The sequence below is a fragment of the Silurus meridionalis genome, chromosome 2 (genome assembly GCF_014805685.1).
Source record: "Silurus meridionalis isolate SWU-2019-XX chromosome 2, ASM1480568v1, whole genome shotgun sequence".
Taxonomy (NCBI): Eukaryota; Metazoa; Chordata; class Actinopteri; order Siluriformes; family Siluridae; genus Silurus; species Silurus meridionalis.
In genome coordinates this window covers 6,430,212-6,448,610 of record NC_060885.1, presented here as the reverse complement: position 1 = coordinate 6,448,610, position 18,399 = coordinate 6,430,212, and the positions used below count along the sequence as shown (strand labels likewise).

The 18,399-nt window shown below is 37.2% G+C and overlaps 1 protein-coding gene across 4 annotated transcripts in view; it reads right to left on the bottom strand.

Annotated features, from left to right (window-relative positions):
* Window positions 1–578: 578 nt before the first annotated feature.
* frem3 (Fras1 related extracellular matrix 3) overlaps window positions 579–18,399 on the bottom strand; it is a 35,971-nt gene continuing 18,150 nt past the window's right edge. Inside the window, exons 4-25 of one of the 4 annotated variants that reach the window (XM_046863279.1) lie at window positions 17,960–18,190; window positions 17,633–17,758; window positions 17,220–17,471; window positions 13,188–13,337; window positions 12,860–13,069; window positions 12,559–12,756; window positions 12,212–12,376; window positions 10,637–10,819; window positions 10,317–10,447; window positions 9,507–9,665; window positions 8,620–8,923; window positions 8,279–8,410; window positions 7,703–8,034; window positions 5,700–5,899; window positions 5,662–5,663; window positions 4,946–5,050; window positions 4,612–4,739; window positions 4,097–4,231; window positions 3,804–3,930; window positions 3,387–3,574; window positions 3,091–3,237; window positions 579–2,227 (exon numbers count right to left, since the gene is read on the bottom strand). In XM_046863279.1, the coding sequence (XP_046719235.1) occupies window positions 1,673–2,227; window positions 3,091–3,237; window positions 3,387–3,574; window positions 3,804–3,930; window positions 4,097–4,231; window positions 4,612–4,739; window positions 4,946–5,050; window positions 5,662–5,663; window positions 5,700–5,899; window positions 7,703–8,034; window positions 8,279–8,410; window positions 8,620–8,923; window positions 9,507–9,665; window positions 10,317–10,447; window positions 10,637–10,819; window positions 12,212–12,376; window positions 12,559–12,756; window positions 12,860–13,069; window positions 13,188–13,337; window positions 17,220–17,471; window positions 17,633–17,758; window positions 17,960–18,190 (4,160 nt within the window). In that variant the 3' untranslated portion in view covers window positions 579–1,672. Of the gene's footprint in view, window positions 2,228–3,090; window positions 3,238–3,386; window positions 3,575–3,803; window positions 3,931–4,096; window positions 4,232–4,611; window positions 4,763–4,938; window positions 5,051–5,661; window positions 5,664–5,699; window positions 5,900–7,702; window positions 8,035–8,278; window positions 8,411–8,619; window positions 8,924–9,506; window positions 9,666–10,316; window positions 10,448–10,636; window positions 10,820–12,211; window positions 12,377–12,558; window positions 12,757–12,859; window positions 13,070–13,187; window positions 13,338–17,219; window positions 17,472–17,632; window positions 17,759–17,959; window positions 18,191–18,399 lie in introns of all 4 variants that reach the window. The other 3 variants (XM_046863258.1, XM_046863271.1, XM_046863266.1) reach the window with 3 other exon arrangements.

Below are 18,399 nucleotides of genomic sequence, written 5' to 3'. Positions count from 1 at the left end.
TTGATATGTTTTCTATGTTCTATTGTGAATATGATATAGATTTGTGAGATTTGAAAGTCATTGTATTATGTTTTTATTTACATTTTACCCAGTGTTCCAACTTTGGAATTAGGGTTGCATACTGGTTACCCAAATTACTCTACTGTCAAATACATATTCATGCCTAGCTCTAGACTCCAGACAGACTCATTCATCAATATTAATTTCATGATTTACCCTGAGGTAAAAGTCACTTGAACAGTGTAAAACAAGCCTCAATATAATCTCTACACTTGACTTTACACTTACAACTAACTTTACAACTTTACTTCCAATCGATTTTCCTGCAGTTGATATTTTTCTAATGGTGGACAATGCTGTCTAAAATTTTTCAAAATTCTTCCATTTGATGTATCAATAGGGGTTCAATAAAGTTTTTTTGGGTTTTTAAAAGGACTGTTCAATAAATGCTTAATAGATTTAACTAGGTATCCAATAAGGGTCAATGCGTGCTCAAAAAGAAACCAAATGCCATAAAACAACAACAACAACTTGTGAACATGTACTGTATAGTACTCAAACATAAAAAATGCAGCAGGTTTTTGGAAATAAATTTTAATACATTAAACAATAAATTGGAAGTGTCATCACAAATTGAGACTATATAAATCATAATGGCACTTGATATATGACATAAAATCAAACTTTTACCATTTTAACCTGTTACAATCACTTTTCAAGTTATTTCAGGATGTCATAATACGTTTTTTTGGCATTGCCTGTTTAGCAGTGTATAAGTACTTACATACATACACAGGATAAGTATTACACCCACATCTGTGTAATTTTCAGCCACATTTAACACATCCTGAAAAATATATAAAAACAGAATACTTCCCCACTTATCAAAATGAAACTGCACAATCTCTTTACATAGCACCACAATACTTGGCATGTTGACTTGGGAACACCAATGTGCTGCAAAAATACATACTTTATTTCACATAAATGTTTGAACAAGCCAGCTCTCCTACATCTATGTCTATCGCAAACACACTTGACACGCATTCAAAACAATGGTTTGCAGATTAAACTTAACACAAGAAGCCTGCAGTAAATGAGAAAAAAAAAATCGAACTCACAATCCTGACCAAGATCACATTCTTAGTACAGGTCAAAATCCTGCTGACCTATCCTTATTGCTGCTTAAATTAACACTGGGACTCATATGTTTAGGAACAAAAGCACTGTCATGGTTGTTTTTATATTTTGACATCTTTTACAGGATTAAAATGACATTTTTTGTATTCATTTGTTCAGATGGGGTTTCTCTTTTGTGTTTTGTGTAATGTCACATAGCCTGATTATCCAGATATCCAAGCACCTGGACTTATAAACCTATAGTCAGGGTCAAATATCCTGAAGTAGTATTTTACTTTAGAACAATTAGAAATTACTTTAGAACAAGTTCCGTCCAATAATATTGCTGTTTAATAAATCGGATGTATGACTAAAAGCCTAGAAGTGAATATTGAAAATGAAAGCAGTCATTGTTAAAGATCCAAGAATTTGCTTCTTTTGTGATGTTTCTTCATTCTGAAACTAACATGTCCTCTTCTTGTGGGTTGAAGGCACACTCATGATAGGCAGGTCAAATGATATGAAGGACCATTCGAGGCCTTGTAGATGATGACTAAACCTCAGAACTGTCCCCACTGTATCTTGTGCCTGCTGCCTCTCTGCTGTTCATGCCATTGCTATAGGCAGAGGAAGAAGAAGTAGAGTAGGGCGGATACTTCTGCTCTTTCTTTTTACGCCTTACTAAGAAAGCCACTAGAATTACCACTAAACACACCAAAAGGATTAGTCCAGCCACTCCCAACAATGTGGGCATGCCAACAGGTAGAATTGAGTCAGTGCCAGGTTCTTTACCCAAGCTCCCCTCCACCAGGGGGCGCTCTGCGTATGTTTCATGGCCCCATGGCTGTCGCTGGCTCACTCTGAGCCGGTCAGAGCGGTCCAGAGCAATGTGTTGAATATTAGTGCCACGATTGTTCTCCACACCAATGTCCAAGGCCTCTGGGTCTGGCACAGCACGACGGTTCCGAGTCAAGGCACCAGGGTTTGGAAGAACGGATGAAATGCCATGGTGGTACTCCAGGCTTCTCTTACCAATGCCACGGATTGCATTCTCTCTAGAGCGGACAGTATATATAGTGTGGATGAACCACTCTCGACCAGCTGCCACCTAAAATATAAAAGATTTGTTTTATGCATTATATACACAAAAGCTACAAATTAATTTCAAGCTTTTACACTATCTTGCCAAAAGTTTGCGGACACTTGGTCCTAAGTATGGCATGTGCTTTTTGAGCATCACATTCCACATTTTGTCCTAATTTGCCTGTATAATTCCCTTCAATCTTCTGGAAAGATATTCCACTAGATTTTGGAGTGCACCTGTGGATATTTGTATTCATGAACCACAAGGGTGTTGGTAAAGTCAGGTGGTGATGTAGGTGAGGAGACCTGGGTTGCAATTATTGTTCCGATTTATCCCAAAGTTGTTAAATAGGTTTGAGGCCAGAGCTCTATAACAGACCACTCAAGATCTTCCTCTTCAAATCATGTAAACCATATCTTCATGGAGCTCACTTTGTGCACAGGGGCACTGCCACGCTCGAACAGGTTTGGATTTTCAAGTTCAAAGTGCAAAATTTATTGATCCGGAGACGTCCTAAACAGTTGTGTGATTCCAGCTTGGTAACGTTTGGAGAAGAACCACATATGGCAGGAAAGATCAGGCATCTGCAAACTTTTGGCAATATATTGTATAAATCATTTATATGAAACTGCTGCACAGCATTAGGTAGATAAACCAGTATTTTAGCAATTTATTGGTTTAAACAAAAAGCTAGTCTTTCTTTACTTTTTTACTATTTATGCGTATGACTTAAAACAATGTTTTGGGTCAAAGAAACGCAAAATGTGTAATAACAACAGCAAAAGAGGATATAAAGAAGTAAAAAACATTATAGTACAACAAGACCAGACTGTTAATAAGCATACATGAACTGGAAAATTTAAAGACAAGTTAATAAAGTCTCTGACCTGGAAAAGAGGAGATGAAGACAAAGTGAACCCATCTGATCCAGGCTGGCGGGCCAGAGAAATGCCTCCTTGAGTATCTTGTGCCAATGCAGCTTCAAATCCCACGTCTCCAAATGCAGTAGCTTGGGTTTCAGGCTGGGCTTTGTCCTAAAGGGAAACACAAACTCTCAGTTCAAATTTGGGCTTATGACATACACACATACATACATCTGATTTAAAATACAAATTTATCTAAAATGATCTCAAGATGCTTTACAGTATAAATAGGACAAATATATAAGAAAGAAACGGCATACCAAGATCTTGAACCTGTAGAGCAGCGAGGCAGCATCAGCCAGGCAGCCATATTCTTTATTTGTGGGGTTATATTTTGGCACATAACCATCTGTGCCTGTACAGAGGAAAACCTTCTCTATGCTACAGGAAAATGAATCTCCCAAGTTCTGCACTGGGTCCACCATTACACGTCCATATATAGTGGAACCTATAATAATTAAAAAAAAAAATTAATTAGTGACTAATCAACAATAATCTACAATGGTAAACAATGACATTTTCTTCAAATCACTTTCTAACAGAGAAAGGTAAAGCAGCTTATCAGGATACTACTAAAAAAGCTTTGTAGTCTTAACTTACAAGTATGGACACCATATATGTAAGGTATATTCAGGTATATTTATTTCAGATCATTTAAGATTATATTAAAATTTTACCTTCACTGAATGCAGCATCAGTGCCTTCAGCGAAGCCCATAGAGCCATCAGATAGCCACAATTCCTTCTTAGACAAGAGGAACATCTGAGTGTTCAGGCTGAACTCTGCTGCCACTGGATCACTGACCTGAAATGAAAAGAAAGAGGGGTCAATGATAACTCTTATTTTGAGTGCAATTATGTAAATTATTATGTTAAATAATACTTATGTAAAACTAGCAGATACACCAAGTTTGTTTGGAAACACAATGCACAATGCAAACACCGTAAACTTCATTTTATATCAGACTGACCTGCTGGAAGCGGATGTCGATGTCAAATGTCAGTGGCTCTCGGGGGTGGCATACGGGTGGAATAGTAAACTCTCCATTAGGAGAAGCAATGCAGGGAATCAGCTTCACTGTGTAGGTGCCAGAATAATCTCGAACCTACACACATACACATATACCCGTATTATGAATTAAATTTGTAGAAAAATTTTGATGATTAAATTACTAAAAGAACCCCCAACTCATCGAAATGATTTGCTACCTTTCTAGTAACATAATAAATAAGAAAGAGGAGCATGTGACCCATTTAAAAGTTGTGCAAGAAATGAACCAATAATTTGTGAATCAAAGAAGGAAATAAACAAGCATGAACCAGAATATCTGACTGTGACATAAATCCACCACTTGGCAGGTGCCATAGTAAAGGGGATATTAAATGTTATTTACATCACCTGTCAGTAGTATTTATGTTACAGCTGTTTGGTGTATGTCTGATGCAAAATAATGACCTGGGTAACTTGTTCATGTTAAATACTCACAGCAAAGTCAGAAACAAAGCTCCACTGCTGCATCGGTTGGTTGTATGTAGGCTCAGTTCGGACCAAAGACAGAGTGAATGTAAGGCCAGGGAGGTCAGCACACATCACAATGGATGAGAGGCTGCTTCCTGTAGACCATTGAAATAATTTTCTCAACACAGAAACGTGATTTAAAAGATATCTCGTATAATCTAATATTGATGTGCTTATGGCAGTTTTGTATGTTCAGGCTTAAATACAAATTCTGAATATATGCAAATCAGGATTACTTTAAATTACATGCCTGCCTTTCATTTATGTTATTTAGTGTAAGTAAGAGCAGGAAACACTTCACCTGGGTGCAACATGACAAACTGTCCCCTGAATCGAGCCTCGGTCTTAAAGTTCACAACCAAGCGACCCTCCTCATTGATTCTCATACTGGTAGGATACATAGCACCTAAAGATTTTAAACAAACAAAAGACAAACAAAATCAATATTAATAATAAAGTGTACATTGTAAAATATTGATTATAATTGAATATAAATGAATGTAAGACATCTTTCAGGAAAGATATTGGAATTTTAGTTCCAGTACAGGTTATCCAATTAAACTTCACAGATACTTTTATTAAACATGATATTATGTATCCTCCACTACATTGCTATTTACATTAGAGAGCCTGCTGGTTATTTTTAATAAGATATGGCCATAAATTAATACACTGACTATGTGGGTTAATATTTCATAACTATCCACATAATTATATCCACATAATGGTGTCCACATACTTTTGGCCATATTTTTTACATTAAACAACTCTTTCAATTCATTTAAATGCGATAATGAGACACCATTCAAGACAAAAGTGTCCTGCATTCTTTGTGACCATGAAATACATTATAAGAAACTTAACCTGGCATCAGTTTATTTATTTTTATTATTATTATTTTACATTTGGGCTAACTGTATCAAATATAATCATTATGCTGCATTATTTTCTTTGGATGTATCAAAGTAAGATATGGTGACCTCTGATCTCTGTACATTTAACAATTTTTAAGACCACCACTAGATGGCTGTGCGGCTACAGAAAGACAGATGGACAGATTACCTTGCAGTTCAGCCTCCGGGGGACTACCAATACCATCCTGCCATAAAATGGCGGTATCATACACAAAGGTAAGACGTAGTTCTGACTGAAGGTCAAAATGCTGCCAGCCACCAACTGCTACAGGAGAGTGAAACACATAGGACACGTACAGAGGTACTCGCAGAGTGACATAGGACTGGACCAAGTTCAGCACCTGCACAAAAAATAGACACATCTGTTTAGACACATGGCCATAGATAATGCTCAGCCGGAATATGAGTGGATACAGAATCCTGGAAGCCACAGGTCGTTTAATGTTTATTGTTGTTCGTAGATATGATTCAGTTCAGAATGATCAAATAATCAGTGCGATTAAATGTAACTCAGTGTAATAGTGAAGATGATCATTGTACAGGGGTCTGGAGATCCAGCACTGTAGCTGTCCACATATGGCCTAGTGACTGATGTAAAGATGAAACTACTGTTTGGGATTTTTTCCCACATTTGATTCCACATTTTCTATTCATTCGGTGCTATTTAATATTGCTTAATATTTTATGATGCTGCATGTAAGAAAATGTATTTAAGCTTTTAGAAATGTGTTGAAGCAGACATTTTTTTGATTGTTTTCATCATAAAATTAATTTTTAAACCAAAACTTTGGCGATTTATAATTATTTTCTGCCACATGAACACAATTTTAGTGTCACGATATTCAATTCAATGAAGTTTTTTTTTGTATAGTGCTTTTTAACAATGGACCGTGTCTCAAAGCAGATTTTAAATAATATAAATATATTATAAATATACATTTTAGTTTCACAAATCAGTCCCTATAAGTTTTTCTCTAAAGTGGCAGCAGTGGCAACAGTGGCAAGGAAAAAAACTCCCTCAGATGGTATGGAACCAGACTCAAAGGTTATCTGTCCTTATTTGGGTGACATCAAATGTCCATTCATTATAATTCCATCACTGTTAAGGTTCACTGATTGGCATTTCAATCCAAATTAATATTTTATATCGGTGATTTTGTCTAAACGGTTGTGTGAATGTACATATTTGTATGGATGACTTGTGCATGACACATGCAAAATTATTTTTAGGCACTTAAATATTATTTTCAGGGAACTTTATACATAAGTGACAAACTTCCCTGATCCACAAACCAATCAAATCACCTCATCAAATGATCTGCAGTCTTCTCTTCCCTCTCAGTCACATGATTATTAATGATACTCACCTGTTCACAATCACATTGCTATATTTATATAACAGAACGTTTAGCATTATTATGCAATAACTTGAACCAATATTATTTACATCTATATTAGTTTTCCCTTACTGCCCAGCTCTATGTTTCGTATTTGTGTTACACAGGATTTACTAATACCAGAAAACCTGTATGTCACCAGAAAACCTGTCTGTCTGTTTACAGACCTTTTAATATTTGAAATCATTTGGCGCAGCATGAAAAGAAAAATACAACATAGGACACCCAGAACTGTTGATCAGCTAGAATCATGTATCATATATGTACTCTGAGAGTCACTAACAGCTGGAACCAAATTCCTTGTGTGTGTCAACACACTTGGCCAATAAACCTGATTCTGATTCTGATACACATATCCATTCAATTTCAATTTATATTTGTCTTTTTTTCAGAGCTTTTTCAGTGTTGAGTAAACAGACACTTCCTTCTTGTACTCTATGGCAATTATCATTATTGTTATTAGCATTATGAGTGAACCCCTTTCTCCAGCTACAATTTCCTCATTGCTTATTGATAGCTATGAATTCAGTGCATATTTCAGCAAAGCATTTTTTATGCAAATAAATGCTAAAAGTCCACTATTGAATATAATAATCATTGCTAATATTATGCGGTATAGCACCAAAACAACAATTAAATTCGATCAGTTTTCAACCGTTTAGTTACGTCCAATTCTGCAGAATAAAAACAATATATCCTTTAACAGAACCTGAAGTCAACATGCAGAGAAGTTCCTGTAACTCTCACCTGTCCATCAGTGCCGATGGATCCTCCACACTCATTGAGCAGCTCAGACATATCGTAGTAGCTGCTGAATTCCCACAGACAGGCCTCGAGGTTCAGGTTGCGGTAGAATCGCAGAGAGTTGGCACTGCGCATGGCCACACTGTACTGGTAGGGAGCCGTCTCCCCAATGATTTCTGGGTTCTTGGTGGCATCTGTGATAAAGCCATGACCTGTCTGGATCTCGTTGAAGTCAAGCAGGTTGGAGCAGCGGTGGTTTCCAGCACGAGTACCATCCGGACTCAGAGTCAGTTCAAAGTTTGACAGAGGACGTGTGGAGATGACAGGAAGCATGCCTGAGTAAAACCGAATATAAAAGAGGTCACATTATCACATCAGAGCTCATTAACACACTTCAACTTATACCATTCTAATCATATGATTAATGCGATAATTATTTAAAGCTTGTTGGCCTTTCAGATATGAAATTAAATATATGTTGCTAATCCAATATATAAAATGAATGAAACTTTTTTTAATTTTATTTTTTATATTTGTGAATGCATGAGTTCAACATGATGTTTAAATGATGCCACTCACCGTCCATGTGTGGCATGGTGACCGTTAGTTTGATGAGGTTGGGGAAGTCAGGGTCATCAGGTCCGGTGTAACGGATTTTTGCTGAGAACGGCTCAGCACCAACTGTTCCAGGAATACGAGGCTGGCAAAGACCTACAGAAAATGTTCAAAAAGATTATGGCTCTTCATTTTATCCTATTTAGGTAACAGTGAATTTTCTGAGAGCTTGATCAATCAATAAATGAGACAATCAATAAATGTTTATAAATAAAAAAAATTATAGAAATATTGAGAAAAATCTAAGTATCTATAACACTCATGGTATATTTATTTTAATATATTTAAAATATTTTTTTGCTAACCCTCCTCTCGACTGATGACCGTGATCGGGGAACTGAGCTCCAGCCCGGCATCTCCATTAGCATTAAAGGCCCGAGCAGCGCACTGCACACGTGAGCCTTCTTGGAAGTAGATAGAGTCCAGTGTGATGGACTTGGTATTGGTGAAGAAGGTGTTGCTGTCAACCTCACGCATGGGGCTGGTGACTCCATCTGGCCCAGTGGGGGCGCTGACGAGCCAGCGGTATTGAGTCAGGGTGTCGTTAATGTTCTCCACAGCACAGATAGAACCAGTCTTGTCAAAGTCAGAGTATTTTGGGTTGCAAGCCTGAAAAGAATTTATGTGATTGGACTCATTAAAAATGCTTGGAAATACTGAACAGATGATAAAATTCACTACTTTAGAAGTATCATTAAGTGAGAATTTATATAATTTTTTTTAGGTTGAGTAAAAATGCTTTATTAGTATCTCTTATTTGTATTTTATATATTACTGATTATTTGTTGAGGGTTTTCCAGCATATCCAGGCAACCGCTCATGTTTTTCATGTTACTAAGAAACCACAAAGTTCTTTAAACTGAAGATTAACCACTTATCAGAAAACAGATTCACGCTCCGTTTCAGCATGAACTCTGGTTTTTACAATGAACATGACAATATAAACTCTTTATTAGTGTAAAATAAATGTCTTCTCACAATAACTTTCCATTCAAACTTCACCATTTTTATAATCTGATTACTCAAAGCATCTTCAAGTTACGTGTATCTGCCATACAAGTCCCTTTGCAGTGTGTGACTATAGAAACAATAATGCACAATGATATACAAATGATGTACAAATAAAAACTGCAGCAAATATTAAATATGCTGTGTGGTGCACATTCGGTGTAAAAATGTGTATTACACTCACCGTCACACACACGACAGGGTAGCCTGTTGATGGGTGTGGATGCTCCTTCGCCCTAGTTGTATCATCATAGGCCAGCAAGGACACCACCTGGGGCACTGCTGGGAAGGTAACATCTGCTACACTGTCCATCTCTTCAATATACACAATGGCTTTACTCATCTGAAAGGAACAATTAAAGAAAAAATGTTTTATGAATTATATGTTAGTATAAATGTGCACAGTGGAAATAACAAAACTGTTCACACAATTCCCAAAACTGTTTAATCAATTGTATTGTACTGGTTGTACTATTATGGTCTGTCCTTTATACAAGCCCATAGTATAACAGTTATAATACAAGTCCATAGTTTTCTACTGCAGTGTTTACTTTTTAAACAAAGAGTTCACGGTCGGAATCACAACTTTTGAATACATAACTGCTCCATTTATGTACGAGTATTTCATGTTCTTGTTTCCTCTTTGAAATGTCCCCACTGTGGGACGAATTAAGGTATATCTCATCTTAAGTATTATCCCTGTATACAACACTACATCAAGCTTGACTGTTCATACGCTGAGTACTACATTAAGCCTGCTTTGTTCATGGTTGTAGAGGAAATAACACACAGAATGCTTACATATAGGTCAAAGTGTCCACTGAGACACATTTATATTACAAAGAGCACATGAGGAGACTACGGCTGTCTCTACTGGAGACAGTGACCGTCCCCTGCTGACAGAGACAGCTGCTGTGTGGCTATTTTAGCAAGTGGAGCCAAAGCACATTACTCAGTGTCAGTGAGAATATTTATATATTTGGTGACCTCTGACCTGTGTCTCAGCCACCATGTATTCATCAGGCTTCAAGTGGACAGTGAAGGCCTCACGGATTTCCCTCTGCCCGTCATACAAGACCTGGACCTCCACCACATGCTCTGTCTCTCCTTCTTTAAACTCCACATCTACACACACACACACACACACACACACACACACACACACACACAGTCATAAACATGATAAATGCCCATGAAAACAAAATGCACTATGGATCAAGGGTTAAAGCCTGTCTTTAAAAGCAAATCAGTTTTAAAGCCTTGACTTTTTAGATTTATAGCTGGGAGTCTGTGTGTGTAATTGTATCTGCTGACCTTGAGACAGCGGGTTGTAGTCCTCTCCTGATGTGGCAGAGCCGTCTTTGGTGTGAACTCTCACTACTGAGACCTTGGAGGTGTCACCAAGGCGGATAACAGGGATCTTCACCACAGCTATTTCTCCAGGAACCTGAGGCTCCTGCACACTGTACTTTACCTCAGAGAATCTAATGATAGCCTCTGGAAGGGAGAAATAAACATGTTTAGTTATAGTGATTTTGGATTGCTATTTATTTTTCATATAGGCAACATATTACTGAGCAGGCTTGTATTATACAAAGGTTTAAACACCTTGTACTTGTAAAATAGAAGATAAGCTAGCAATTCCAAATAGCAATTGAGCAGAAAGCGATTTCAAATTAGCTAATAGCTAATACAAAACACTATATTGGCAAAAGATCGTGGACATCTGACTATTAATACAGTATGTGCTTTTTGAACATTGCATCCCACATATAGTCCCAATTTCACTTAATTCCTTCTAATCTTCTGGGAAGATGTTCCACCAGATTTAAGAGTGTCTTTGTGGAGATTTCTGTGAGATTCATTTAGCCACAAGGGCTTCAGTAAAAACAGGTATTGATGTAGAAGAAGTAAGAAGGCCTTGTGTGTAGACAGCAGACACATTCGTCTCAAAGGTGTGTAATAAGGTTGAGGTCAGAGCTCTGTAGCAGGAGATTCTCCAGTCCAAACCCAAACTTTGTGGCCCAGGGCATCGGATTGCTGGAACAGGTTTGGGTCTCCTTGTTGGCCGGATGGAAAATCCAGTTGAAGTTAAAGAAAGATTTCATGCTACTGTGGTAACTGTAAGTCAGGTGTCCCAATATTTTTGTCCATATAGTGTGACTTCTATCTCCTATATTTAAGCAAATATACAGTGTTAAATGTTTGGCTGAAATGCATGAGAAACTATTTACATAAACTTAAATTTAAACTGGTCTTTCACATCTCAAAAACACTTGAGAGAACGAGAGACTTTCCACCAATCACTCAATTGGTGAGTGAATGAATACATTAACAGTGAAACACATTATCAGTGAAAAGGCATTTCCTTTTCTTTTCTAAAAGTGTATTAAATTATTGTAAGATTTCTTTCAAAAGATTCAAAAAACTATATAATAAATTGTCATTCCTAGATGTTATTTGTCCATAATTAGCCAAGCTTTTACTCAGCCTTTAATAATGCCAGAATGGTCTGTCTATACAAAAGAAATTGAATTGTAGGGACAGAGCAATGATCATTGCTAGACTAGACTACACAGGCAGGTTCAGAACAGCTGAGAGGATTATTGGTGCTCCCATGCCTACCCTTCAATAACTATATACGTCCAGAGAGAGAGAGATCATTTAGGATCCCTCACATCCAAACTATATTATTTTTGAACTTTTGTCTTCTGTTTGGTGCTACCAATTATCTGTGTGTCGTCGTTGTTGTCTCTATGTTCCGGAAGCTTCTGTCAATTTGCACATACAAATTCCCTGTACAAACATTTTTGGTATTTAAGCTTTTTCTGATTTTGATCAGTAAATACTGATTTCAATCGAGTAGAAAAGCAGTGTTAGTGAACTCACTGTCTTTCTTGTCAGTAATGGTGATCAGAGTTTCCTTCTGCTCCCCCAGTGAAGCTCCATATTGCGACTTGCTTTTTGGTGTTCCCAGAACAAGCCTGAACTCCTCGTCATCCTCGTGAATAGAATCGTCTAACAAAGTCACCACACACGGCTTCTGATTCTCACCTATAAACAGATATACACAAATACAGACATAAAGAAGAATCAAAAACCTTTTACAATACAAACTTTCAGTGCTCGGAAAAGCAGTTACACGGAGATGTATTCATTAATTTGTCCCTCAGTAATTTATCCAGTGTACTACTATATAGTAACGAATGAAGAAATGGAACCAGAAACTTGCTGACCTGGCATGAAAGTGATGATGGATGCATCAGTGTTGGGGCGCTCATTGTAATCCATCATGACCTGAGCAGTTCCTTGGCGAGTGTAGCAGCGGACAGTGGACGTCTTGCTAATGTCACCACTGCGGTACACAATGGCCCTCACCTGTCCATCCGCTTCATCTCCCTTATACTCTGCTTCTTTAAACTGCATTCTAGGAACTTAAAATACACACACACACACAATAAACACGTTTAAATACAGAAAATACAACACTGGTAAGAGGCTAGCATCCAGACTACTCAATACAGGTGGCGGACTCACGGTCAGTAACAGTGTCATTGATGGTGATGACAGTTTTGCTCGGCTCTCCCAGCACAGCATTCATGGGCATGCGCAACACCAGCTCGAATTTCTCCGGCCCTTCCAGCTCTGGACGGCCCAAATCATCCAGAATGGTCACACGGAACGTTTGCATGTTAACGCCAGGAGCAAAATCCAAGTTGCGACTGATGCCAACGTAATCCAGACCAGCTACAGAGAGTCAAAGAAAAAAAGCAGCAGTATTTATATTGTGTATATCTAGATCTGTTCCGCTTATACATCTATGGATCTAATACTGAGACAGAATTGTATTTTTCTTCCTTCCTACCTTCAGCTGAGACAGGCTCCGTCTTCCGAGAGCGCACAGTCACCGTAGCTGTCTTGGAGAGGTCAGTACCCGTCCTCCATACTATCACCTCCACGTAGCCAGCACTCTCATCCACTGTGTACTCCGTCTCACCAAAATACACAGCCGGCTCTGTAGGGTACAGAGAGGTTTTAATCAGTGACATGCAATGCAGAGGTGGGCATGTTTAATTATTAAGTTATAGGATTTATTTTGTTTGTATTGACATTTGACCATGATGGCATTTGGCAGATTCCCTTGTCCAAAGACTTCATTCTATTCATACAACTAAGCAGTTGAGGGTTAAGGGCTTTGCTCAAGTCCCAGCAATGCAGCTTAGTAGTAGTGTGACTTCAACTCACGAGCAGAGGTCCAACATCGTAACCATTGAGCTACCCTTTCCCCATCATATCGGCATATAACCAAAAATGTATATTTATAAAAGGTTCTATGGAAAAATACAATCTTCTTCTTTCAGATTAATGGTCACCATCCGTCTTCCTTATCACCTCTACATCTACCTCTTTCAAACCAACCACCTGCATGTCTTCATACACATTATAAAGTATTTATTTATTTTTATTATACTTTTGATTGTAATAATGATAATAATAATAATAATTACCATCCTACTTTACTTTTTCCTCTTCTTCTTATAATATTATATACTTTGTTTTTGCATTTCTATTAAGAGCTTTCTAGTAAATTTCACAGATGAAATTTGGCTACCGTTCAAACATCTAATCAGATCCAGACTAATCTTTTTGTATACCACAGATACCAACATCATAAGTAATTCCTGTCTCACTGGCAATACATTTATGCAAATTTTCTAGAATAAAACATGCCCTACTTCATGAGAACTATGTAGGAATGCAAGCAAACAAGTGTAAAGTTTTGTTTAAGGTTAAAAGCATAGATAAGTGAAAGTATGAACAATAAGTCCACACTTAACTCTTATTTAATTCTTAAGTAACTTTTTTTAACAGGAACCAGATTGTCTGTTATACAGCACAGTACAAAACCACTGAAAATAATGAACTTTTGAATACATTTTTGTTTGAGGTCTTTCACTCACATATAATTTTGAGTCGTTATTTTTTTTTTAATTATCATTAATGTTCTCAGGGGAAAGTGTTGCTCAGGGTTTTTACACTTTTATTTTACTCAAATAACGAAACGAGCTGCAATGAGTGATTGAAAGTAGGGGAGGTAGAAGTTCTAGGCAGGAGGTGGTAGCTCAGTAGTTCAGTGGTTAAGGTTCTATTTTGGGGGGCCCTTGAGCAAGGCCCTTAACTGTTTGTGCTCTGTGGGTGCTTTAACATTGCTGATCCTGCACTCTAACCCCAGCTTCGAATATGCGAATATGCAAATATGCGAATATGCAAATATGCGAATATGCATATTTCACTGTGCTGTAAAGTACGTGACAATTATAAGGTACCTTTCTTTCTTTCTTTCTTTCTTTCTTTTTTTCTTTCTTTCTTTCTTTCTTTCTTTCTTTCTTTCGGTTAGTGTTGTTAAATTGATAAAGTATAGCAGATATAATGTCATACCACTGTCATTATTTTCCTGTGTCAACACACCCTGCTTTGTAAAAGCATTAAACAGAAAACCTGTTACATTAATATATGCCATTCCATCAGTCAAACTGGAATGACAAGGTGACTCAGAAGAGGCAGGAAAGGAAAAAGAGAGAAAGAGAGACTCTGAGAGAACTAGAAGTTGTCATCACCATCTAACAGCACAGGAAGCATCTTGCCCCTAGTTACCTCCTGCCAAAACTGACAGATGAGATGAGTTTGGTATTTCATCCAAGACACACTAATGTGTGCTTGTGAGACCAAAGACAAGGCTCCCAAAAAAGTTGTATAGAAGCCCATCTAGAGGAACACAACAATTAGACCCTGATTGTTGGCTGAAATCCAGACCACAGGCTTCTTTGCACATCCCAATTTGACCTCTACCAAACACAACACACATAATATGTTAGACCTACCAAGACGTTTTGTCCTTCATTGTGTGAATGAATCCTCGCCTGTCACAATAAATTAGCCACATCTGGGAATGTACATACATTATTTGTCTGTGACCCAGGTTGTAAACAACTAAGGGAAGTGGCTATGCTGGTATACAAATAATGTATAATATTTACCTATTGGAAAAATGGAAAGTGGCAGGCATACGACTTAATATATCACTTGTACTTGTAGGTAGCACCAATGGGGAATATGTTTAAGGATGGCAAAAACCTTTGGGTTTTTTTATTAAATCTAATTCTTTTTTTGAAGGATATATTGATATTAATATTTGAAATGTTACCCAAGATATCATAAAAAAGCTTATATGCCAGTATACTGTATTTTTTACCTACACCTACACCTTTTATTCTTTATCTAGCTTTAGATTCTCTGCCCACAGAATAAGTCTGTTATTTATTTTGTCCACTTTACTGGCACAACCTTCAAAACTTTAAAGACAACAATCTGATCAGCTCCCCATACTCAAAACCAATTGTTTTCCTTTCAGAAAATAAGGAAAACAAGTACATGGAGTCCAGAGATCCAGTCAAATTGTAATTTTAAGAAGTTGGTCAATAACTTTTGCCAGTAACTATTAGATGCTCCAAATGGACATTGTGGTGGATTGTCCAAGACTAAGACTAAGAACAATACACACTTCTTTCTTCCCTTTCTACCTGCATGGACATGCTTGCACTCATCTATACTTGCAGAGGCTTGTGAGCCATTAGACTTCTCCCATCAAATCCTTTGTGTTCCTTTCCAAAGTGTTTGGGGTTCTCAAGTTGCAAGGTTTCTAAGAATATCTGTGGTGTGGTGACAGATGAAGAATGGACATGCACAGTTTTTCTAACCACTGGAAAGACAAATAAAGGAAATAGAGAAGAAATGATGTGGAAAGAGCCGACAAATTCCCTAAGCTGGATCTATAAACAGGAAACAAGCAGATGCTTTTGGATGTGCAAACCTTTTGGAGGTAGGCTTGTAAAAAGAACAGACCATAATGGTATTATATAACAGGTTTAATGTGTAAGAAAAACAATGCAATTTCTCAATGTTATTTCCAAGTCTATATAATTCTGAAAAACCTAAATACGTGGACAAATTCAGATTATCCACACTGGCCTCCATATTGGATAGACTCTAGTGGTTCTGAGCCCTGTAGACTTAGCCCTGTAGCTTATCTTCTTTTCATTTGTTTTTCCTGTGATTCTAATCTGGTACAAGCTGACTCTTTTATTACATAGCTGTATAAGACTTGACCACTCAATGCAGTTGTTCAGGTACCCACCAGCTAAAGGGGAGTAAGTTAAAAGAACAGAAACTGCTAAAACATACAAAAAGAGCATTCAAACTGTTATCAGATATGGCTCAATTTTTACACTTCACGCATTCACGCGTTCATTGCAAAATGTCAACCTGTTATGACTCAATCTAATGTCTGATGCTTTCAAACTACATTTTTAGGTGACAGGAAAAGTTGGAACATAGTCTGATCCATGATTTTAAAGGTTACATCTGTTTTCTTTGTGGCTAAGCTAAAACATTTGCACTGTTGTTTATATTATTGTATTTATTATATTAAATTATTATTAATATGGTGATATTTTCAGGAGACCCTTTTACTGTACTATGTTTAATTCTCCAGTGCCAGTACATTTTTTAGGCTTATTATGAAATAAAAGAGATCCTGCAAGATTTAGCTGCAATAACATTTAGCTTTAGCTTTAGCTTTAGCTGCAATTTGTTGTCATTTAGTTTATATTAAAATGATTAATCTGGTATTAAACATGTTTGGAGTCATTCTGTTTATATATATATATATATATATATATATATATATATATATATATATATATATATATATATATAATAACAGAATGACTTCAAGTGTTTAATTTTGTATTTTGTGAATACGCACACTATTTTCCTTGCACAAAATATTTTTTTAACCAACAGCTGCTGTAGTTACCTTGTATGCCCCATAACTCACCATCATTGTTGTCTGCCAGGATGACCACCTTGGCACTGGGAAAGCTGGCTCCCACTTGACCTCCCATAGGCATGCTTAATGACACATTAAAGCTCTCTTCCTCCTCGTACAGCGAGTCATCGATGATGATTATGCGACAGAGCTTCTCTCGTTCATCTTTGTCAAAGCGGAGCACGCTGCTGTGGTCCTCGGGCCGAGTGATGTAGTCAGAATAAGAGAGCACTGTGCTGGGAGTAGTTCCTGTTGCACTACCTGATTGATTTTATATGAAATGAAAACATCATTAGCTTTCATGCAGCTATGTTTTTTGCAGGTCTGGTACAATATTAGCATAGCAAAATGAAATTAAAGAATATTTAATAATGTTTAATAAGCTAAATGATAAGGAAAATAGTTAAGGTGTAAGCACTTACCTTGCTGTGTGTAACAAATGACCATAAGCTCCTGACTAACGTCCCCAGATCTGCGTACAGGGACCAAAAGCTCTCCAATGTCCTCCTCTATGAGGTATTCAGATTGAGGGATATATACAGTGGACTCTACAAAAGACAAAAATGAAAACAGCACCTTAGCACATGTCACTACACAGCACTACTTTGACAAAATATATATCTTAATATCATAAATATCAGACCCATTACTTGTCAAAACTGAAGCAAACGTTACATACATCAAATTGAATGTTTTTATAATTGTATTTTCTTCTCAAAGAATATTACTCTAAGGAAAATTTTCCTTACCATCACCGGGGTCCACAATCTCCACAGTGGCTTTATCTGGGTACTCTAAAACTGCCATTACTGGCTCAGAAAGTTGGATCTCGAAGGTCTCTGAGGTTTCAAACTCTTGGTCAGTGAAGATTTTGACTCTCCAGGTGGCTGTAGTCTGGCCTGGATTAAACTGGACCTGTTTCTGGGCTTTTCCCCGAAAGTCCTTGTCCTTTTCCGCAGTGCCATCCTTAGTGGCAATGCCTGGGGGAAAACAAACAATATTTGTGCAATCACTCTTTCACAATATGAAACATTCTGTTTCTTTGTTATACTGCTGTATATTGTAATGATTTATAGTCACCCAGAAAAGGATTAGTTTGTTTTGATGTTGGTTCATAGGAAATAGGAATTAAATAGGGTTCTACCTGTTATCATAAAACTATGTTAAACCTTTACTACTTCATTGGTAG